General features: G+C 46.5%; 1 protein-coding gene across 1 annotated transcript in view; it reads left to right on the forward strand.

Annotated features, from left to right (window-relative positions):
* The window catches only part of LOC138467389 (uncharacterized), a 623,308-nt gene that overhangs the window by 320,482 nt on the left and 279,045 nt on the right, over positions 1-23,781 (forward strand). Inside the window, 2 exon segments of the mRNA XM_069607343.1 lie at positions 1,538-1,671; positions 1,771-1,881. Coding sequence (XP_069463444.1) covers positions 1,538-1,671; positions 1,771-1,881 — 245 coding nt within the window.

The raw sequence follows: 23,781 nt of genomic DNA on the forward strand, positions 1-23,781 counted from the left end.
TTAAAGTAGAGATTTATGCTTGAGGTTATTGCTAACCTAATCACAATGGACCAAATAATCTAGTGTCCTATAGCTAGCAAAACCAATGAGACGTCGTACTTTTAGTGACGTCTGCATGAGTAATGTTAGAGGGAAGGGCGTAGACGCCCACCTGATAAAGATTAACCAATCCTCACACTCTGTTACGATATACAGCTATAGCACCTATACTTAAGTTACTTTTTCCAACCAATAGAATTGCTTGACAAACTTATGAGTGTTACACGTCAATGATGACGGATTTTGGGTATAACTGTTACTGTTTGTATGAAGATTGTGGGAGTTGAAGCGAGACGGGCTATCGCATCACTGTTGATTTCCATGTTTCCCCGTTTCTTGTACTTGTCATTAAACGGACTCCCCTTTGCCAAACCATTGAGTTGTCCTTATTGATTGGTGTTGGAGGAACAAAGCCTGCACCACTTCCACCTCAAGGTGCAGCTATTTTGTCCTAAAGTACTCGATGGCGAGCTCTGACTCTATGGGCCGGTCAGGGGTCACTCCCTCTCCTGTACACTTGGTAGCAGAGGATGGTTGGAAACCATTGATTATTTATTATTGATAATTGATTGAAATAAGACACCTAATTGACCGCCGATACGAAGTAACTCTAGGTCCTCGGCAATATCACGAGTCCTCTGCCATTCGGCGGAGTAGACTGTGAAGCTCTCCGTGGACAATGGTAGTGTAACTGACCCAAGACTGCAGTCGGGGCCTGAAAGGACACGTTTTAAAAACATATCCCTTCCCATTCCTACGGGCAGCTGATCGGATGAAAAACCTGAAGGAGGCGGTAACAGAGGCGGTGATCCCGAGAGTCCAGAGACGAACGGTGCGAACGGTGAGTGAAACAAAAAATTGAGTGCTTTGGCAAACGACGTGCGCCTTAGAACAAGTAAAGGGAAAAGGTAATGGAGGGAGGAGGAAAAAACAAAATAGTCAGAAGTAGAGAAGACTGTATATATATATAAGGGGATAATGACTTAAGAATAATTGAACAAATAGAGAATACCGGGATGGACACCCGAGAAGTGAGACGTTACCAGGGCGGACACCTGAGAAATGAGAGGATACGCCTTATTCCTGCGCTTTAATATAGCGGTCAGAAGAAACGTGAACCCAGAGTCCCACCTAATGGGGAACAATTAGGCTACCACCGCGTTTAAAGACGTTGTGAACAGGGTTCATTTAAACTCCATGTAGGGGTATTGATTATAGGCAGAGATATTTGTGTCCAGCTGGTGTCTGTCTAGTATGTTAAGTGTCTGTCCTATATGTTTTGTATGGCTTCATTTGTGAAATTGTTATTACGGAAACAGGTTGAAAAAAAATGTTGAGCGATTCGATAATTGAGACTGAATCGCACCTGAACTAAATGTTTTTTTTTTTTTAGCAAAGTGGTGATATAAGATGTTTTTGTTAGGTGGAAATGTTGGTTTGGAGCTTGCAGTGTTTGGTGCTCACTCATATTGTTACAAGGTGTTTTTATCACACAAAGTATTGACAAGTTCTGTAAAAGAGGAAAGAAAACAGATATCAACATGAAAGACATAACTCCATCAGCACACTTATGCAAACAGTTGCCGAAACACGCACCCAAGCTAAAGAAGTATAGCACCGAATGGGTTAAAGGTACTGCCCACAAGATGTTTATGCCATGGCTACAAAATGGGTCTTTATCCAAAGCCGTCTTACAACAAATGATGACATATTTGCACGCCACATATACAGGCAAAAAGCTAGAGAAACGTCTTTCTGTTCTAGAGCTTTGGAAGATGTTTCAACAAGCAAAAGAGGAAGAGCCGCCACCAGATTGGATACTTAATGTATGCACAGAGAGGGGTGAGACGCATACTGCGCCATCTGCACCGCCTGAAACAGAAACCGAAGAGAGCAAGATTGAGGGACTCTAGCCATTAAGAGAGCTTAAAGCAGCAACAGGGTACAGCAAACCCGCATATGAGTCACCTACATATAGTAGTGATCAAAATGGGTCATTCTAAAAAAGGTACGGGGCAATGGCAAATTAGACACTGATCAAAAACTGGTGTTATTTGAACAAAGAATGATCTTTAAATGTCAGAGTCATGTGCTTGGTTTAAACGAAGAAATTGAGTGGCAACATACACATGCCTAAGCCTTCACAGTAGGTGCCTGGTGTTTATTAGCGCCATGGTTCATGCCTGTAAAATACCGGCACTGCCTTGGTGGAAAGGGGAATTACCGCCCTATTCCAAGGTTGGTGGGGCGGTAATTCCCCCTTCCCCCATTGCCCTTCCCCATTCCCATTTTTGCCCCATAGGGCATAATGGGAATGGGGAAGGCGCTAATTACAGTACCGCAAATTGCGGTACTGTAATTAGCTCCCTGGGTCCCTTTGCGGGTTGGTTTTTAACGCCTGCAAAAAGCAGGCGTTAAATTCCCCAACCCGCAAAGGGACCTCGTAGTAAGGCGGTAAGGATTTACCGGTACCGGTAAAATACCGGTACCGGTAAACCCTTACCGCCATCCGTGTAATGAGGCCCTAAGTATAGGGAGGCCTGTAACCACATAGCTGGGGCCGCATTACACGGTAGGCGGAGGACCAAGGTGCTATTAGCACCTTGGTCCATGCCGGTAAAATACCAGCACCGCCTTGGAGGAAAGGGGAATTACCGCCCTATTCCAAGGTTAGCGGTGCGGTAATTCCCCCTTCCCCCATTGCCCTTCCCCATTCCCATTTTTGCCCTATAGGGATCTATGGGAATGGGGAAGGCGCTAATTACGGTGCCGCAAATTGGTCCGGTGTACGTGGTCTGTGGTCAGAAGTATTCACAAGCAAGATGAGAGTTAAAACGCTAACGCTGCAAAAACCACATCTGTGAAGCGTGGAAAGGCGTTATCCACAGAGGTTTAAAGGTTTTCCATTGGAACCATGTCACGTGATCGGACCCTCCATATCACGTGACGAGTATTGGTACATGGTACCATGGTAACAACTCGCCTCGTCATGCGTGGTGTCAGGTGCCAGGGCAGTTGCCAGTGGAGGAACGGGGGCAACCAGCTGGAGCAGTGCCGAGTCTGTTGGGCTGTCCTGGAGTACCAGCAGACCCCCCCCTGCTGCTGTGAAGATATGGAATGGGATGTGCAAGTGTTTTGAGCCTTGGTGCATGAAAGGTACCGTTATTAGCTCTGAAGTCCCTTAACGGGTCCCGTCCTTAACACCTGGTCAGACCAGGCGTTGAGGAAGGGACCCGCTAAGGGACCTCGGAATAGGGTGGTAAGGGATTACCGGCACCGGTGTCCTTACTGGTGCCGGTAATCCCTTACCACCTACCTCGTAATGAGGCCCATAGAGTTAGTTTACTACGAAAGGCTAACGTTATTATGTAATGTGGTTTCCTTTCAAGGCATTGCTATAAATAAAGTATTAATTAATTAAGCACATGAAATGCAAAGAAAAACCTTAATAAATATCTAAATCAGCTAAATCTGGGAAGATGTGCTCAGTTGGTTAATTTGTTCACATCCCGGTTTCACCATTGCACCAAAGAGTGTGATCCTGGGCAAATCATTTGATTGCACTGTGTCTTATCTGCAGCTCTCTAAATGATTCTGGATCACTGTTAGATAACGGCAGTCGGAACCACGCTCCTGCAAGTCTATCAGTGTGCACGTTACCACGGCTGTTTCCGTATTCAAAAGCAAACTTGTCCAGGTGCCAAGGCTCGTTCGTACGGGCTTCCACAAACACAAAGCGTTGTTCCGGGCGCATTGGCGGTTGCCATGCGACGTTGGCACGTTATGCGCTTCAGTCACGTGGTTCTCCTTTGTGCCGGTCATGTGTTCACTGCGTTGCTAGGAAGCCAGTATAGCCCTGCCTCGCACCCAGCTCGGCGCTTCTGATTGTTGTTTTTGGACTAAACAGTGGCGTTTCTGCAACTTTGGATTTCTTAGGTTTTGAACCCTGCCTGTTTTATGGACGTTCCTTTGCCTTGCCCTTGATTCTGCTCGACTTACATGTAGTGACCTTGGATTGCTCTCGACTACCCTGTGATCCTGTCTACGTTGCTTTGGTACTGTTTCGGATTAGGAAAAGGTTTGCTAGTCATCACGGACATTTCCTCTTCTTCACTTGCGCTAAAGATCCTGTCTGTATCAAGCACTGCTACCTACTACTAGGAATTCGTTTAGGCGCCCGCGTGCCGGCGGGGAGAGGTTGTTGTGCTGAACTGGAGACTGCCTTTAGCACAATTGGGACATTAGGCGCCCTCGTTTTGGCGGTGTAGGTGGATTTCTTTTCCCCATGGATTCATCTTGGATTGCCTCCATTCAACGGCAGAACTCTCTCTTGTCATCACATCAGCTAGCTGGACGCGTTGGTAAGAAGAAACTGTCGTTTTCCAATACCAACTGCCAGTGTTGCCATTGTTTTTCACCTGCCTAATAGTGATCTAATTTCTGTGTCTTTAGAGTTACGATCCTGCAGTGCTGCATCATTTATGTTGTACATGCCATACGAAAACCTTGTTTTTGCTGTCAGGTCATTTACCAAGGTTATTGTTCATTAAATACATACAGTTGTTCAACATTTGTATTAATCAAGTGTTTCCCTTGCAGCTGTCGGGGTTCCACTGTGTCCAGCCATCTCAAACCATCTTTCAACCAATAGAGCGCTCAGTCTGTCCATTTATACCCCTGAGTGTTACATTGGTGGGAAGATCTCGATTACTGCACAACGAGTTCAAGTTACCACCATTGTTGAAAGGACTTGTAGAGGAGGCCCCAAATATGGCCTGCACTCCAGCCACCCATTTTGAAGTACCAGGAACGTTCACACCAAGTGATGTATGATGAACAAATAAACCAGCAGAGAGCCGTGTTAGGACTCTGTCCAGTGCCCATCAGAAGAGCAACACCTATTGAAGTGCCAATAACCAGACAATCATGGACACTAAGGTATCCTTTGAGACAACCCTACCAGCAAATGACACAAAATAAAGATTGCTTAAACACTGTCCCAGAAGAAACTCAAAAGGCCTTAATTGAAGACGAATGGTGAAGACACAAATGCCCGGACAGACTCACAAATGAAAGAAGCGACAATCAAAAACACACAAAGACGAAATATCATGAATAAGGATATCATGAACTTAAAAGGAAGCACGATGTTGAAACATATAGAAACTCAAACTGTCAAACAGGATGAAAATATTCAACCGGCTAACTCCTGTACATATGCTTGTAACGCAAGAAGCTAAGAAAACAGTGAGGCTTGCTATGCTTAGTAGCAGAAAAGAGTGGCAAGCGCCAACTATATATCTACCTCAACAAAGCACACTATATAAGTGAGAGTCCAATTTATACAAAAGCAGAATTAACCCAGGTTACTAATGGTCAAACAGGACAGGATTCTTATTCCAGCTAAAACAAGAAGAGACGGCGGAATCGAAACTCAGCAAAGAGCATTCCGTGCCTGGGAATTTGAGGTAAATCCAAGAGAGTGAGGTGGACAGTAGCTTCATAGCATCGAAACTTAAGTGCAGAGCAGCCTGCCCTGTGAAGGTCGAGATAAGTACGCCCAGGCAGGTGGCAGGCCGAAATTAGAATTAAATGCACAAATAGAAGGAAAGCGAAGCCGATCCACGGTGTACTAACCCGTGACCAGCCAAGCGCGAAGAGGCACCAACGTCTGATGTCACCCAAAACAGGAGATACCATAACTTTTCCTGACAATAAGCTACAGTTATGAGGCCAACCACAGCCAACTAATTGACACATAGCCATTCGAGTACTGATTGATGGAAGGGAGGCTGGGTGAATCTTGGGGCATCCTGCACCTGGTTAACCATTCTGCATGCTGCTAATTAAAGTAGAGATTTATGCTTGAGGTTATTGCTAACCTAATCACAATGGACCAAATAATCTAGTGTCCTATAGCTAGCAAAACCAATGAGACGTCGTACTTTTAGTGACTGTCTGCATGAGTAATGTTAGAGGGAAGGGCGTAGACGCCCACCTGATAAAGATTAACCAATCCTCACACTCTGTTACGATATACAGCTATAGCACCTATACTTAAGTTACTTTTTCCAACCAATAGAATTGCTTGACAAACTTATGAGTGTTACACGTCAATGATGACGGATTTTGGGTATAACTGTTACTGTTTGTATGAAGATTGTGGGAGTTGAAGCGAGACGGGCTATCGCATCACTGTTGATTTCCATGTTTCCCCGTTTCTTGTACTTGTCATTAAACGGACTCCCCTTTGCCAAACCATTGAGTTGTCCTTATTGATTGGTGTTGGAGGAACAAAGCCTGCACCACTTCCACCTCAAGGTGCAGCTATTTTGTCCTAAAGTACTCGATGGCGAGCTCTGACTCTATGGGCCGGTCAGGGGTCACTCCCTCTCCTGTACACTTGGTAGCAGAGGATGGTTGGAAACCATTGATTATTTATTATTGATAATTGATTGAAATAAGACACCTAATTGACCGTCGATACGAAGTAACTCTAGGTCCTCGGCAATATCACGAGTCCTCTGCCATTCGGCGGAGTAGACTGTGAAGCTCTCCGTGGACAATGGTAGTGTAACTGACCCAAGACTGCAGTCGGGGCCTGAAAGGACACGTTTTAAAAACATATCCCTTCCCATTCCTACGGGCAGCTGATCGGATGAAAAACCTGAAGGAGGCGGTAACAGAGGCGGTGATCCCGAGAGTCCAGAGACGAACGGTGCGAACGGTGAGTGAAACAAAAAATTGAGTGCTTTGGCAAACGACGTGCGCCTTAGAACAAGTAAAGGGAAAAGGTAATGGAGGGAGGAGGAAAAAACAAAATAGTCAGAAGTAGAGAAGACTGTATATATATAAGGGGATAATGGGCCTCATTACACGGACGGCGGTAAGGGTTAACGGTCACCGTTAATGGCAACGGTGACCGTTAACCCTTACCGCCGTACTACGAGGTCCCTTTGCGGGTTGGAGGAATTAACGCCTGCTTCTTGCAGGCGTTAAGTACCAACCCGCTAAGGGACCTCGGAGCTAATTACGGCACCGCAAAATTGCGGTGCCGTAATTAGCGCCTTCCCCATTCCCATAGAGCCCTATGGGGCAGAAATGGGAATGGGGAAGGGCAATGGCGGAAAGGGGATTTACCGCCCCTCCAACCTTGGAATGGGGCGGTAAATCCCCTTTCCGCCAAGGCGGTGCCGGTAATTTACCGGCATGGTCCAGGGTGCTAATAGCACCCTGGATTACCGCCTTCCGTGTAATGAGGCCCAATGACTTAAGAATAATTGAACAAATAGAGAATACCGGGATGGACACCCGAGAAGTGAGACGTTACCAGTGCGGACACCTGAGAAATGAGAGGATACGCCTTATTCCTGCGCTTTAATATAGCGGTCAGAAGAAACGTGAACCCAGAGTCCCACCTAATGGGGAACAATTAGGCTACCACCGCGTTTAAAGACGTTGTGAACAGGGTTCATTTAAACTCCATGTAGGGGTATTGATTATAGGCAGAGATATTTGTGTCCAGCTGGTGTCTGTCTAGTATGTTAAGTGTCTGTCCTATATGTTTTGTATGGCTTCATTTGTGAAATTGTTATTACGGAAACAGGTTGAAAAAAAATGTTGAGCGATTCGATAATTGAGACTGAATCGCACCTGAACTAAATGTTTTTTTTTTTTTTTAGCAAAGTGGTGATATAAGATGTTTTTGTTAGGTGGAAATGTTGGTTTGGAGCTTGCAGTGTTTGGTGCTCACTCATATTGTTACAAGGTGTTTTTATCACACAAAGTATTGACAAGTTTTGTAAAAGAGGAAAGAAAACAGATATCAACATGAAAGACATAACTCCATCAGCACACTTATGCAAACAGTTGCCGAAACACGCACCCAAGCTAAAGAAGTATAGCACCGAATGGGTTAAAGGTACTGCCCACAAGATGTTTATGCCATGGCTACAAAATGGGTCTTTATCCAAAGCCGTCTTACAACAAATGATGACATATTTGCACGCCACATATACAGGCAAAAAGCTAGAGAAACGTCTTTCTGTTCTAGAGCTTTGGAAGATGTTTCAACAAGCAAAAGAGGAAGAGCCGCCAGCAGATTGGATACTTAATGTATGCACAGAGAGGGGTGAGACGCATACTGCGCCATCTGCACCGCCTGAAACAGAAACCGAAGAGAGCAAGATTGAGGGACTCTAGCCATTAAGAGAGCTTAAAGCAGCAACAGGGTACAGCAAACCCGCATATGAGTCACCTACATATAGTAGTGATCAAAATCAAGGGAAAGATAAGGACAAGAATCTTACCTCCGCAGTCCCGAGGGACAAGGGGAGACGTGATGATAAAAGAAAGGATCAGGCACAGACAAGTGCATCTCTCGACAAGGAGAGAGAGGGAAAGAAATGGAAAGGAAGTGAAAACAGAACTGATGAGATAGCATTCGCAAAAGATGAATGGATGGGAGGACAAATCTTATTGAAACTCGATAGGAAAGGAAGTGATGAAGTGAGACCTAAAGAGAGGTTAGATGAGGACTGAGAAAGGAGAAAAAGAAGGAGTTAAGGGACGAAAGGATAAGAAGGAAAGATAGGCTAAGGCGAGAACAGTTATATCGCGAATAGCAAGAAAAACAGCTTGATCACAAACCAAGAGCAGCCTATGATCAAGACGGACAGAAACAGCAAAGGTTAGAAGAAGAGCAAAGGGTACGTGAAAGGTTAAGGAGAATTAGAGATGAGGAAATTCGAGGGGCAGATGAACGTAGAAATGAAAAGAGAAGGGAAGAAGATAGGGTCAGAGAAGAGGCGAGGAAGTGCAAAAAATTTGATGATGATATTGAACGTAAGCGTAGACAGAGGGCATGCGATCTTGAATATTTGGAAAGGGAAGTTAAAAAACCTGATCCAGTTGTAGACTGGGAAGACATTGAAGAATTATTTTCTGCATACGATTCAGTACCAGGCACATCTAGGGCAAATATTGAAGATGACTTCGACACCAGACGCATCTGAGAAACGATCGAAAAAATATATGATGAAATGGGGTTAGAACAAATACCCCAAGGAGAGGGGGAGGATGAGAGCTTGGAAAGCACTCAGCTGAATGACACTGAGGATGTCACCCGAAGTAGTGGGAGTAGGAAACTGTCCCTGGATAGATTAGAAATCAGTAGAAATGATGATGACACAAGGAGTTGCGTGAATTGGGAACAAACAATGTCTGACTTCGAAGAGGAGGAGCGCGAGGCAAATGAAGAAGGGAGACAACACGAAAGATGACTTCCAAGGGAAAGAGAGGTACGATGGTCAGATGCTAGCGAGTCTGCACCGAGGGCATCTGAGTCTGCCGCACAGTCTAACTGGCATGAAGGAATACCCCATGGACAGAGGGGGGTGTCGTCACCGCCCTATTTAGACAGATTATGGACATTGCCAGGTAGACGGCGATGCAGGAATATTACCCCTGCGATAGACAGGAGAGCTATGAGAGAAGAGAAAGGGGGCTGTGCATTCCAATTTCCGCTACTAGAAAAAGGGGGAGCAAGACCACAATTTATTCCATGGCCACACATGGATCGAGAAAACCTGAAGAACAAGCTTGCAATGCTGACACCGGGAGCTGGAAAATGGATACATGAGGTAGAAAAAATGACAGGAGGAAACACGCTAACTATAGGGGAAATTAAAGGTCTCCTGATCGCCATACTTGATGAGAGAGCAGACGATGTGTGGACACGGGCAGGCTACCCTGGTGTAACCACAATTAACACTGCGCATGACGGAGCGCCATTTAACAATTGCAGAGCAGCAGTACGGAAAGCGCTACGAGTGTGTTACCCAGACACTTCCGATATGGGAGTGTTTGTGCCCTCCCCGCTGTTAGACGAAAAGAATAAACTGACACACCCCGGGCAGGGAATGAGGCAAAGAGAGCAGGCTGCGAGAGTTCAAGGAAAAGTTTATCTAGATCTCTGAGAGCGCTCTGGCAAAGTTAAAATTACAATACATTTTATAGATGAAGAACAGGGCGTCTAACATATGATGCTACGTTGGACCTGGATTGGTCAACCGAGGTGGTGCTGTAGGAGTGGGAATCATCTCGTCCTCCTGGTTGGTTGTTCGATTGGCGGGAGGATGAACGTCAGCCATCTGTGCTCCGAATGGGTGAAGGTTGGGGCATGATGGTACATGATGGTCACTATCTAAGCTAACATAATCCATTCTTTATAATTCATGAACTAAATACTAATAATTCAAGAGTACTCTTTGTAGTTACCATATATCTATGAAGGTGTCTAGTTATCTATATCATCTTAAGCACATAGATTATACAGAGCATAGGTTAAGGGTCTTGACCGCTATAATACAATGGCCAGAGTGTAGGTTCATGTTTACAAGAATCTCAGATATGTGGCATTTGTTAGTACTGGGCACAATATACTGCAGCAGGGGTCTTATGTTAGTTGGGGGTCTGCTGGGTGGGCATCAAAGCATGGCCAGTGGTCTGGCACATAAAAGTGGTCTGGCACATAAAAGGAATATTTTACAGGGCATGGGGTCGAACTAGCAGTAAGTTTCCACTGGCAGGGGTTCTGGGCTAAGACATATTTGTGGAGATGGACGAGCCGTGGGCTTAGTTCATTGTATTGTATTGTATTGTATTTTGCATTTATATAGCGCCTTATATACCATTGGTATGGTCTGAAGGCGCTGGTAGGTTGAACGCCCTTGGGAACAGAGGTTCGAGTCAGTAGAGAGGGTGAAGAGAGACAAAAGGTGCGTGTGCGCACAGAGTATGTGTGCAGCTGGTGCGGGGTTATTGTGGTAGCTGCTTCTTAGCGGTAGGTGTGGTGGTTGAGAGGTCAGGAGAATGTGTACGCTCTGGCAGAATTAATCCAGCTCGAGAGTGGCTGCGTTAGGCCTGAGGAGAAACGCCTGGCTGGGGGTGTTAAACCAGCGGTGGTTACTTAGAGTGATGGGGAGTGAGCGGGAGATGTTGATATGAGAACAGTTATACCGAATGGTGTCATAGTATCCCTGTGTTCTATTTGAGTGATGGTGTAAAGAGGAGAGTAGGCGTGAGGTGTGGTATGATATATGTTCATTCGAATGTTCCCGCATATCAATGCATATTATGTACGTTCCTCACACTCAGCTATTCCCTACACTACTCAGCCAATTCCTACATTCCGCCATTCCCATTTGATCAATGGGCATCAAAGAAGAGCTCACTTGTCAGGAAGAAGAGCAAGAAAAAGGACTGTGACTCTGCTTCTACAGATACTGAAGACCTTGATAAAGAACCAGGTGAGATCAGGAGTAAAGCACGCCAGAACACCTGGCCACAGATAGGGCGGGCAGGCTTGGCTAGGGAATAAAGGACAGAAAACATTCCACAATGTATTCTCTCAAAGTATTTCACCAGCAAACCCACATAGAACCCCTCTACTGACGTGACTGCCAAGATCAGCCCACAGTACAGATGCAAAGTTAGTCCACACCTAATCTACCACTCCACTAAAACAGATCCCGTGGGAACCCCCACTGGGAGAGGGGTGGAGCTGCTGGTGTTCCCATCCAGTCAGAGGTAGGAGGAGATCCAGCCATGCATGGGCAGAGCCTCAGAGGTCCCCGTTAGAGAGTGTGTGCAGCATGGGGAGGGTGTGGAGTGGGTGGGGGAGGGATTGACAGCATGGAGCGGGTGTGGAGTGGGGGCATGTAGGAGGGTGGGTTGAGATTGGGAGGGGGGGTGGAAAGCATGAGGAGGGTGTGGAGTGGGGGCATGTTGGAGGGTGGGGTGAGAGTGGGAGGGATGGACAGCATGGGAAGGGTGTGAAGTAGGGGCATGTAGGAGGGTGAGTGGGATGGACAGCATGGGCAGGGTGTGGAGTGGGGGCATGTAGGAGGGTGGGGTGAGAGTGGGTATGGGAGGGTGGAGGGATTGACAGCATGTGGAGGGTGTGTAGTGGGGGCATGTGTGCGGGTGGAGGGATGGAAAGCATGGGCAAGGTGTAGAGTGGGGGCATGTAGGAGGGTGAGAGTGGGATGGACAGCATGGGCAGGGTGTGGAGTGGGGCATGTAGGAGGGTGGGGTGAGAGTGGGTATGGGAGGGTGGAGGGATTGACAGCATGTGGAGTGGGGGCATGTAGGCGGGTGGGGTGAGAGTGGGAGCGATGGAATGCATGGGCAGGGTGTGGAGTGGGGGCATGTAGGAGGGTGGGAGGGATTGACAGCATGGGAAGGGGGTGGAGTTGGGGGCCCTGGGGCATGTCGGCAGTGCACGTGGGGTGATCAACAGGATTAAAGGGCGCAGAGAGATGAAGGGGTCAGGGATGGGAATAGAGGAGAGTCTGACGTGGAGAGAAGTAGTTGTGGGGAATTGGGGATGAGAGTGGGAGCAATTTCCTGCTCACTATTCACTAACACTATAAAGCGCCTTGTTAAGGCATTGCTCCGCTATGGTTACTTAGCTACAGTATTTCTGTTATAAAAGCGCAGCATTGTTGCCAACTTGCCCCATTTACCTCTAGCAGCCCTTACAGGCCATATTTGATGGGACACGTAAAATTTAAATTCCCAGAATCCAATGCGTTCTTGGCTAGAAGGTCAGGCAAGGCTGCAGGGGGGGGGGCATGGCACGGGATCCCTCACCAGGGGCCACTCACCTCATCTGGGGCCTGTCCGGGCATTTCCTCCCAGGGCTCGCGGGTAGACGTCACTCCAGGGATATTAAGGGGGTTCATGCTCCTGATCTTTGACGTATTTCTCTCCAGTGATCAATGGTGGATCTTTCCACAGCGATCGTGGGGTAGATTTCTCCGCAGGGATGTTGCAGGTGACTCCTCTCTCCACCGACGATTCAGGACAATCATGCTGGTTCACATGCAGGACAGTGATCTCAGAGGAAGAGTGATGTGTTTTATTATTGTTATTTATTAGTTGTTGCGAATACCTCTGGCTTCAGCGTGGGAATGGAGCTGCAGAGTTTTCCAGTCAGAGCTGGAATGATGGTGGGGGATGTGTGTGTGTGTGAGTGTGTGTTGCGCTTGGGTGCTGCAAGGAAAGGGAGAGAAGCGTTTTGGTACTATCGCAGTGAGGCCTGGTTACCAAGATGGAGTCTAAAGGGGCACAAAAATGTATGCCCTGTGTCCTGCTCAGTAGTCCCATCTACGTGAATGTCAACACGGGTCAGCATCGCATAAGGGCAAGGGGTGCACCCACTACTGGAGGCACTTGGTCCAAGTTTGTACTAGGAAGTAAAGGATGGGGGGGCCTGAGGGCCCCTCACTCCCATACATTCCCCCATTTTGTTACATCTAAAGTAACAAATATTTATTTTGTATTCTTTTCATTCTCCCTTCGGTAGTACTCAGCTTCTGCAATTGCCTCATCCCAGGCTGGAGTACCCTTTATCGGCATCCATGCCCTGCATACGCTTCTCAAACTATTCCCTCTTCTGGCATATTCATCTGGTGTGCATGTCATGTATATACCACCATCTCCATCTAAATCCACCCATACTTCTTTGTACCATTGCAACTCTGTTGGTTCTTTAATGGTAGTGTGATATAAATGATCAACCCTGTCTCCATATTGCCTATAAATGGCTGTCAGTCGGTATTGTGGTGTAGTGTATTCCCCAGTTTGCATTTGTGCATCTATCATGGTTGCTACCGTTGTCGGTCGGCCCATTGTTACCATCATCATGGCTGAGGTAGGCATGCTCTTTTCACAGCACCAGAGTCCAAGTTGGCACACGCAGAAGAATAGGGGCATAAAGACAATGATGGGAACGAGCATTTTCATTGCTATACTCATCCATGATGGTATCCAGCTGAACAGATTGTCGAACCATGTGCTTTCCTCTGCTCCTCCTTCTGTTCTCATTCTTTCTCCCAAATTGTGTACTGCTGTTATCACATGTGAGAGTGTTCCGTTATCAGCGTCTTCAGTTGGCCCGAATGTGCAACAGGCCCCCCCCAATTTTTCGGCAAACACCACCGTCCATCGCCGTGAGGAGATCTAAGACATATCTGTTTTGCATTGTCATTAGGCGCAGTGCGTGGAGCTCTATTTTTATAACATTGAACCCTTCTTCAGTGTCGTTGGCTAGTTGGATGAGCTCCCAGCGCACTATCTGCAACCATTTGACGTTTGCTCGTGCTTGGAGTCCTGGAGCAAGGAGTGATGCAAAAAATGTCTCGGCAGACGAAAAGAGCTTGTACTGTTGTGGGATCTCATCAAGGAGTTTCGATGTTTCAGATGAGATATAATTGGAGGATCTTTTACTTCGTGATAACTTTTGCTTCAGTTCATATTCTGACAATAGATTGTAAGCTGGGGCTTCTGTTGTCATTAGTTTGTGCGCTGTCGATGGTTCAGCCGATTGCCCTGCTGCCGATATGCCAGCTGATTTTCCCCCTGCTCCTTGGATGTGGCTCTCTGGTAGCACCATCAGTGCTGTGTGGAGGGTTGCTAAGGTGCAAGTTACTCTCCATGATGGGGGGAGGTGCAGGTAAGCTTGTTTGCCGCAAATCCAATACGTGTCCATGAGTGCGGCAGTACCTTTTTTCATGTCAGGTATGATCACCGTTTTGTTGCACTTTTTTAACTCCCCCATGTTCACCTTCCCTCCCCGTGGAAGCATAGTTCATGTGGCATTTCCTTTTGTATTTTTATCGGTTTTTCCAATGCTGTGACCCAAGTTAGTTTGGTGACATGTTGCAACCAGATGGGGGTGCATGTGCTTTTTATCCATTGGAAGGTATCTTCAGGTAGGCCTCTGAGTGCTTCCGCCTTGCATTGGATAGTTTTATCGTGCCATCTATTCTCTGCATACCTCGTCCCTTTGATCACTAGGAATGGCTCTCGGAGGCAGACCACTCCTTGTCGCCGGCTTGTGCAGGTTTTGTCATTCTCCAGATTTTCTAATGAGACGGTGTGTGCCTGGAAAGAGTTCTTTATCCTACACAAAATCAAATGAATTAAACACTGGGCCTCCGACAAGGGCACTTCCTGTGGCACTAACATTTTTGGTGTTCCTGATGCGTGCAGAATGAGGGAACAGACGTAGCAACTTTCATTAGTTGCCTGCTTTGCTGTGGCACTCATGTCAGCATACCACTCATTTGATTGGTCAGGGTGGCGGGGGTCTTCTATCTCATCTAAACCCAGGTCATGATAAATGTCGTATTTTTTCCCTCCCGGCCCCCTTTTTCTTCTTCTCCTCCCTCCCTCCTTGTGACTCTTTACCTTTTGATAGTGTATTGGAAACATACCAGTGTGTACTCGTTAGTAGCAGCATCATAATATGAGGTAGGGTCTACGGTTGGTTGCGCATGCATACTTGTGTTAGTTCGGGTGCTTGGCCAATAATAATCGCCATCATACTCGTTTAATTCATAATCAACACTCATGTTTAAATCAGGATGTATAAACAAGGCCATTGTTGCATTTATAGTAACGTCTTCTGATGGTTACATTGCATTTGTTCCGTTACTATTGCTATAATATGTTTCTGTCCAAATAGTTTTCACACCAGTCCATATTAAGTGAGAACCTTCTCGTATCATGTTAGCCCCGCTCCCCCCCTTGTGCATGTCATTGACCAGAGATAAAAGCGTGTAATACCAGGCCATAAAGAACAACATTGCTGATAATAAAACTACAGTACATTTTAAAACACATTCAACATTACTGAACCTCTTGGCCCTAATGGCATCCCCATTGCTATCTAACATTGGTTTATTCTCGGCGATTGTTGATCGTTGGGCCATATTGCACCTGGAGGGGCGATACAAATTTTGTTATGTCACCATATTATGTACATACATTTAGATTTCATTTTAACACTTGATCATACTTCTTATACGTTATCATTATTTTTTTTTCTTTTTTCAATTTACACCTTTATACAAGAAAAGATACTTGATGAAATAACTGAAGGTGAAAAAAAAGGTGAAGGAAAGATGAGGGAGGGTGAGGGAGAAAGAGAGGAAGAGAGTGTCCGTGCAGACAATAAAGAACGTTATCAGTGTTAAAAAAGAACAGTAGAAGATAGAGAGTGAAGTAGTGAGAGTGGAGAGAGAGAGATAGAAAGAAAGAGAAAACCGTATAACAAAATGTCATATCATGGATTGCATATTCATTTTCATCAGATACTTTTGCCACCACCTCTGAATTTAGCTTGCTGCATCTGTTGCATTGTTTTGTTCACTCTCAATCATTGCACTATCGCGTCCCCTCCTCACATCTGAGAGTTGTACCCAGTACTTCAACCCCTTCACCTTCACAGCTGTCGGCGTGCTGTATACCACCTCCTAGGGCCCATGGAACCTAGGTGAGTTCCATCTCCTCACGAAGCTGCGCACATACACGTGCGCTCCGGGCATTAGTGGACCATTTGGGCTCTCTGCAGCTGGCATATTAGTATCAGTGGCCACACTTTCTGTAAAGGGTGGTGCCATTTGCCGCGCTATGATGCGAACCGCGCGCATCAACTGGGTTAGGTATTCCTCAAACTCTTCCCCCAGCACTGTGGCAGCCCTGTGCGCATCTGATGCTCTCCTAATCGGAGATATTGGTGTGTGTATTCGCCTCCTGGTCACAATTTCGTGGGGGCTTAAATGGTGGTCCTTGCATGGCTGCGTTCCGATTCGGAACAGTGCTAACGGTAAGCAACAAACCCAATTTTTTTGAGGGTGTTACATAATTAGGCAGTTTGCTTTGAAGTAGGCCGTTGATCCTCTCCCCCACCCCATTGGCCATTGGATGATAAATCGAGCACAGTTTATGCTTTACCCCCAATAGTGCTGTTACTTCTTTGAAAAGGTCATTTACCAAATGGGTGCCGTTGTCTGATCGTATAACGTCACATATCCCCCACCTTGAGAAAACCTCTCTCACTAAAAATTTGGCTGCACATTTGGCATCTGGGTGGGGGCAAGGGCCCGCCTCCGCCCACCTTGAAAATGGGCATACCACTACAATTAGGTATCGGGTTCCATTACATCTTTCCCCCATATCGGCATAGTCAATATGTAGTTCTCTAAATGGTCCTATGGGTCTGGGCAGTGTGCCACGCAGTGTCCTTAATGTCATCCCTGAATTGTATGTTTGACATGTTATACATTCTACAACACATTTTGACAAGTGTTCCTGTAGATTTGGGACGAACCAGTGTTCTTGGATGTCTGCAGCAATGTGTTGCTTTATTACATGACTGGGGAAGTGCAATTGCTGGAATGCCACTTCTAGTAATTCCACTGACATCACTACCTTTCCTGTTGTCTCTTGTCTCCAAATGAGGTCAGTGGCTGATTGTTTACACCCTTGTTTGCTCCACAGCTCTTGTTCCTCCGGTGGAGCTCTCCTTTGTAATTCTATTATCTGTGCTACTGGCGTGTTGCTGTAGGCTTCTTCTAGTGGTTCTGTGGTCACTGTTTTTACAACATATTCAAGTGTTGGTGTAGCATTGCGATACGAGGCCTCCTTCGCTGCCGTGTCGGCTGCCGCGTTCCCCAATGAGATTGCATCTGTGTTGTTGGTATGGGCCTGGCTTTTCACCACTGCCACTACCGAAGGTATTGCTAATGCCTCTATCAATTCGTTCAATAGTTTTGCGTGTTGTACTGGAGAGCCATCTGCTCTTCTGAACCCTCTTCTACTCCACTGGGACAACCCTGAATGGACTGTAGTAGTTGCGTTAGCTGAGTCTGAGTATATGGTTACTGCACATCCTTTTGCTGTGTGTAATGCCTCAACCAAGGCTGTTAGTTCGGCTGCCTGTGCCGAGTAGTGGGACGGTCGGCACTTTTGGACAATCATTTCATAGCCGTCTTCCTCCATGCAGACTACAGCTATTCCTATGTGTTTTTCCCCTGTTTCTGGGTCTATCTCTCCTTCTTCTAGGGCATTTTCACTTGCTTTTGGGATGTCATCGCCCTCTCCCTCATAGGTGGCACAATCGTTTTCCTGTATGTCCTCTGTTGTGCACGGCTCTGTGATGAGTGTTGCTGGGTTTACTGTTTTGCATCTCACTACATGTACATTGGGGCTCGGGATTATTATTTCATACGCAGTTGCTCTCTGTTTGTCAATGTTGATTTTGTTTGTTCAAGAATCGCAAATAGGGAGTGCTCTGCATACACTGTTACTGAACATCCCATTACAATGGTGGCACTCTTTTCGATCGCGAAAGCGGAGGCTGTGAGAGCCTGTTCGCACGCGAAGTGACCTTGCATTACTGCGTCTAATGTCCCGCTGTAGTAGGTCAAGGGTTTATGGCCCAGTGATGTTTTCTGTGTTAACACTGCTGTCATCAGTGTTCCATTGCAGTGTGAAAACAGGAAAAATTCCCTCTCATTATCTGGGTTCGCGAGAACTGGGGCGTCTGCAATGAGGTTCTGCAACTTGAAGTATTGTGACATCATTTCGTGGGTCCATTTTATTGGGGCCCTGTTCTTTTGTGTGCCTTTTAAGGCTTGTAGCAATGGCCTTGTATAGGCTGCGTAATCAAGGATCCATGCTCAGCAATAGTTACATATGCTGAGAAACTTCTGCATGTCCTTCACTGTTTTTGGTATGATCATGTGGCGTATGGAAGCCGCTCTGTCAGGAAGTATTTGCTTTCCATCTTTTGATATCAGTTGGCCGAGGTATAGTACCTCGGCGAGGCAATATTGCAAATTTGTGTTATCTACCTTGTACCCTTTTGCTGCTAGTACGTTTAGGAGTGTTATTGAATCTTCCCTACATTTTTCTTCTGTTTCACTGTAGACGAGTAAATCGTCTACGTATTGTATAATGGTGCTCTCTACATTTATGTTTCCAATATCTTCCCGCAGCACCCTGTTGAATATGTTCGGACTTTCGCAGTATCCTTGCGGGAGTCTGCGATGCTCATATCTGTTGTTCCCTAGTGTGAATGCGGTGAGATACTGTGATCCTGGATCAAGTTTGATGGAGAAGAAGGCGTTCTTCAAATCAACCACAGTAAAGCAGGTAGATATTTTGGGATACTACACAATATTGATGCCGGGTTAGGCACTCAAGGGAACTCTTTCTGAACTCCGTCATTGAGTGGGCGAAGATCCTGGATCATCCTCCATGCCCCTCCTTTTGCTTTTTTGATCGGGAAAATAGCTGTGTTACACGGGGAGTTCGATGGCACTATGATACCTTGCAATAAAATTGCAATATTGTTGTAGTAGTGCATGTATTGCTTCTCTGATCCCCTCATCTGCTTCTCTGGATATTGGGTATTGTTTTACTCTTGGCGGGAGTGCTCCTGGTTTGAGTTTTATTTTTATGGGTGTCACTTCATGTAGCAATCCTACATCATGGGGGCCTGTGGTCCAAACCTCTGGTGCTAGCTTTGTCATGTCTTCCTCAAATATTGTCGGTGGAGTACTGACACTAGCGATGAGTGGGTTGTGTACCTCTCTGTACTGAATCATGATGTCACATGGTACACTTATCTCCATTATTATTTCTCCATCCTCTTCGCTATCAGTGAACAAGTCTTCATCCGTTATTTCTCTTAACATTATTTTTGGATCTACACACAGAACAGTTCTCCACTCGCACCCATGTGTATCCATTCCTATGACCACAATACGTTTTTTAGACACCTGTACTGCTTCAATGTCTATGGACATTATCGTACCTGGCACAACATCTACATTTGTTATTGGGCGGAATATAACATCTGATGGTGTCTTCCATTCTTTTCTCGTGATATCTGATACCACCCGGGCCAATACCTTAATGCCGTAGATAAACATATCCATGTCAATAGGCACCCCTCGTACTACACTGTCATTGATTACCGTGTTGACCATCAGCATTGCTCGCACAGGGCATACTCCTGGAGTAGAACAAACTATTCCTCTCTCCGTGAATGAGATAGTCATATTTAATTTGCTCAACAGGTCTCGACCCAGTAAATTGATTGGCCCGTCTTCGTGGTACAGTAAGGGTGCGTGCACTGTTTTACCCCCCACCATTATATCAAGATCTTTAGTATAAGGAACTTTTAAAATAGCCCCAGAGAACCCCTGCGTTTCCAAATTCCTGCCCGAGAGCGGAAACCGCCCTTCTGTAAGACATGATTTTTCTGCCCCTGAGTCTACCATGAAGATAAACTGCTTATTTCCTATCTCAGCCCCCACTAGTGGTTCCTCTTCTGCACGTAGGGTGGTGGATAGGACTGGACACGCAAGTGCTCCCTGTGGGCTGTCCTAATCTGAGTGTCTTTCTTGCCCTGGTACTGAAAAGACATTTGTCTCCAACCACTGTCACGCCGCGGAAGGGTGCGGGTGCACCATTTGCAGCCATTGCAAAAGAGTTATGGGTTGCATTTCCTACTGTGTTTTGTCTTGCCATGGGTTGTGGTGATGGCTGCTGTCTTTGCTGCATCTGGGGTTCGTTATGGCACTGGTCTTGCTGTCCCCCTCCTCCCTTCGGTAGTTCATAGGGGCTACCTGGGTGGGGGCACCCCCATCCTTGTTCGTTCTCCATGGGCTGCTGCCCCTGGAAATACCCTGAAGGCCGAATTCTGCAATCCCTTGAATAGTGTCCCCATCTCCCACAGTTCCAACACGGCCCCTGCGGCCCACCTCTCATTCCTTGCCCACCAAATCCTCTATTCCCCATACCTCCAAAACCCCCTCTCTGGCCACGGTACCCACCTCTTCCTCTTGCTAGTCTTTCTTGCCACTGTTGTCCACCGTATGGCTCCTCCTGATTCCACGGTCCTTGTCCTCCTGCGGCCCGCAGCGCTGCTATCGTAACTGGTCTATTTCCAGCTCCTTCATCCCCCTCGTTGTCTCTGTCTGCAGCTACGCTGGTGTTTATGGCAGCGACCTTCATTAATTTGTTCTGCACCAGCTTCACCTCGTCTGCCAGCCTTTTTTGTGCTATCTCCTTTTCTCTCTCTTTGATCCTCCTGCAGTGGTGCACAATTATGCTCTGTATTTCAGGCCAACTCTTGGCTTCTATCCCAGCTATTTTATCCAAGGCCTTCTGCACCTCCTTCGGGAGCCCCTTTTTGATGATAAAATAGAATAATGCGGTGGACTGGTTCCACGCCGTGCCAGTTTCGCTTTTCCACAAATCCTGTACTCGCAATATGAATTGCGTAGGGTCCTCGTTCTCCTCCATTGTGCACTGCATCACTAAATGCAACTCTGGAATGTCTGGAAACGTGCGCCGAAATGCGTCCCATACTTGTGCTCGAACGTTGTTAAATGCTGACCCATCGTGGCGGTCACAGCTCATTGTCACTCCGGGGAATCCTGCCCTTTCCCACACTGCGTCTGCTTGGACCCCGATTGCTGATACTAGTAGACTTTTCACATCCCCTATCGCTAGCGGCACTCCTGCTGTGTTTTTCTCAAATACATGTATCCATTTTCCCGCCCCTCCCAATAGTGGGGGGAGGAGTTTTAGCAAATTGTTTTTATCCATCTGTGCCCACGGAATGTAGTGTGGCCTGCCTACTCCTTTATGTATTAATGGCATTTGTAACTTGTGCTTCTTCCCTCCTTTACTTACTGTACCTTTCTTTATTTTACTTACCATCATGTTCCTTCCTCGCTGTCTTAATCTACCCTGCCATAGTGGTGGTGATGGCGTATCTGGGTAACGGCGGTTTGGTAATGGGGACCCTGTCTCTGCGGCTGCCTCCTCATATTCATCTAAGTCACTCCATACTTCTTCTATCTCTGATTCTTGCTTGTTGTTTTCCTCGTACCCTTCCCTTCTCTCGTTTTCTGGGGTGGGTGGCCTGAGTTTTTCACTTCCACCTACTCGCTACCCTTTTATACGCTGTCAGTCATATATCAGAAATCATTTAATTATTCATAGTTATTGTTTCTTTATACTCAATGTTACCCAGATACTCTTAAAGTTCAGCAAACCTTCTTTTACATATATAAACCTTTACCAACAAGTCACTTCAATGCATTGATAGACATAACATAAAATGGACAGTACAATGATGAAAAACATATAACATGTATCATGCACATGCACTACCTGCGCGCCTTGTATCTCCCGTTTGCTCCCGTTACCAAAACCTTCCCCGTTTCACCTGCTCTTCTCATTCGCTCCCCGCCTCTTATACCCTTTCACCTTGACCCAAGAATTCGTACCTGTACGGAAAAAGAATATTCTAAATACTACACAGAGTCTACTCAATATACGAGACTCCTACTATTTTCTCCTTATCTTCACTGATTTATTCTGCACTGGACGAGACAATGCTATGCAGCGCCGCCTTCTACCCCGTTCGGGCTAGGATACCACTTCTCTTCTTCTTCTCACTTTTCACAACACCTAATGGCCATGTAAAGGATAGATCAGAAAATCCTCAGCATCACTCATACAGACCCTACTCTCCCCTTCATCCACCTCCCTCTGTTCCCTGGTTCCCTTCTCTTCCCCCTTACCTTTCCTTGGGAACCTTTGCAACCAGCACTCACGTGTTCGGCAGATGCTCCGGGGGTCACCGTTCACGGTCCGACCCCAGTCAGGTTCGCACCCCAACCAAGCCGTGGCCCGCCTCGGCGAGCAGCTCTTCTATCGGGTATTCGTCAACCAGGCACCCTGGACCCTTCTCTTGTGGTGCGCACACACTGGTCTGCCGTGGGGGGCATTGGTTTTGCTGGGGCGCGTTCCGGATCTCGCCTTACAGCTCAGGCCTCAAGGCGCCTCTCCAGATCACGTCGGGGTCACCAAATGTTTGTGCCCTCCCCGCTGTTATACGTGCAAAAAGAATAAACTGACACACCCCGGGCAGGGAATGAGGCAAAGAGAGCAGGCTGCAGAGTTCAAGGAAAAGTTTATCTAGATCTCTGAGAGCGCTCTGGCAAAGTTAAAATTACAATACATTTTATAGATGGAGAACAGGGCGTCTAACATATGATGCTACGTTGGACCTGGATTGGTCAACCGAGGTGGTGCTGTAGGAGTGGGCATCATCTCGTCCTCCTGGTTGGTTGTTCGATTGGCGGGAGGATGAACGTCAGCCATCTGTGCTCCGAATGGGTGAAGGTTGGGGCATGATGGTACATGGTGGTCACTATCTAAGCTAACATAATCCATTCTTTATAATTCATGCACCAAATACTATAATGACTCGATAAATGAAGGAGTCAGAAGATCTGTTAATTTATATCCAAAATTTCCAAGACACGTGGGTGCTCGAAACGCATGAATCTTGGACAAAATTAATTCCTGTGTTTTATCACATATTGTGCCAAGGGTTGCCAGAACCAGTGCAGAAACAACTGAAATACAGTTGACTATCGCACACTACTGTAGACTGTTGCAAGAAAAGAATCAGAAAAAATAGGCGACTCGAAAGGGTGAGGAAGCGAAGCTGGTGCAAAAGAAATTATCAAAGTATGCTCTTGAAGGAGCCATGCTAACTAACACAGCTGAACAAAACATGCAGCAGGTGGTTAACCCGGAACAGAATAACCAGGGTAACGTAGGATTTTACCCGAGGGGAAGAGGATTTAGAGGAAGAGGATGGCAGAGCAATCAGGGAGGTTCCAAAATAATCAAAGAGGCTTTCAAAATGTGCAGAATGGTAATCCAGATATGTTAAATGGAAAAATAATCCGACCACCGCCAGTATGTTGGCTGTGTGGAATGACAGGTCATTTGGCGCGCACGTGCAGGAGTCAATGCATGTTGCAGAATGGCCAAGGAATCGGAGCAGGCACGGCGAAT

The sequence above is a fragment of the Ambystoma mexicanum genome, chromosome 4q (assembly GCF_040938575.1).
Source record: "Ambystoma mexicanum isolate Mex_15411 chromosome 4q, UKY_AmexF1_1, whole genome shotgun sequence".
NCBI classification, from domain to species: Eukaryota; Metazoa; Chordata; class Amphibia; order Caudata; family Ambystomatidae; genus Ambystoma; species Ambystoma mexicanum.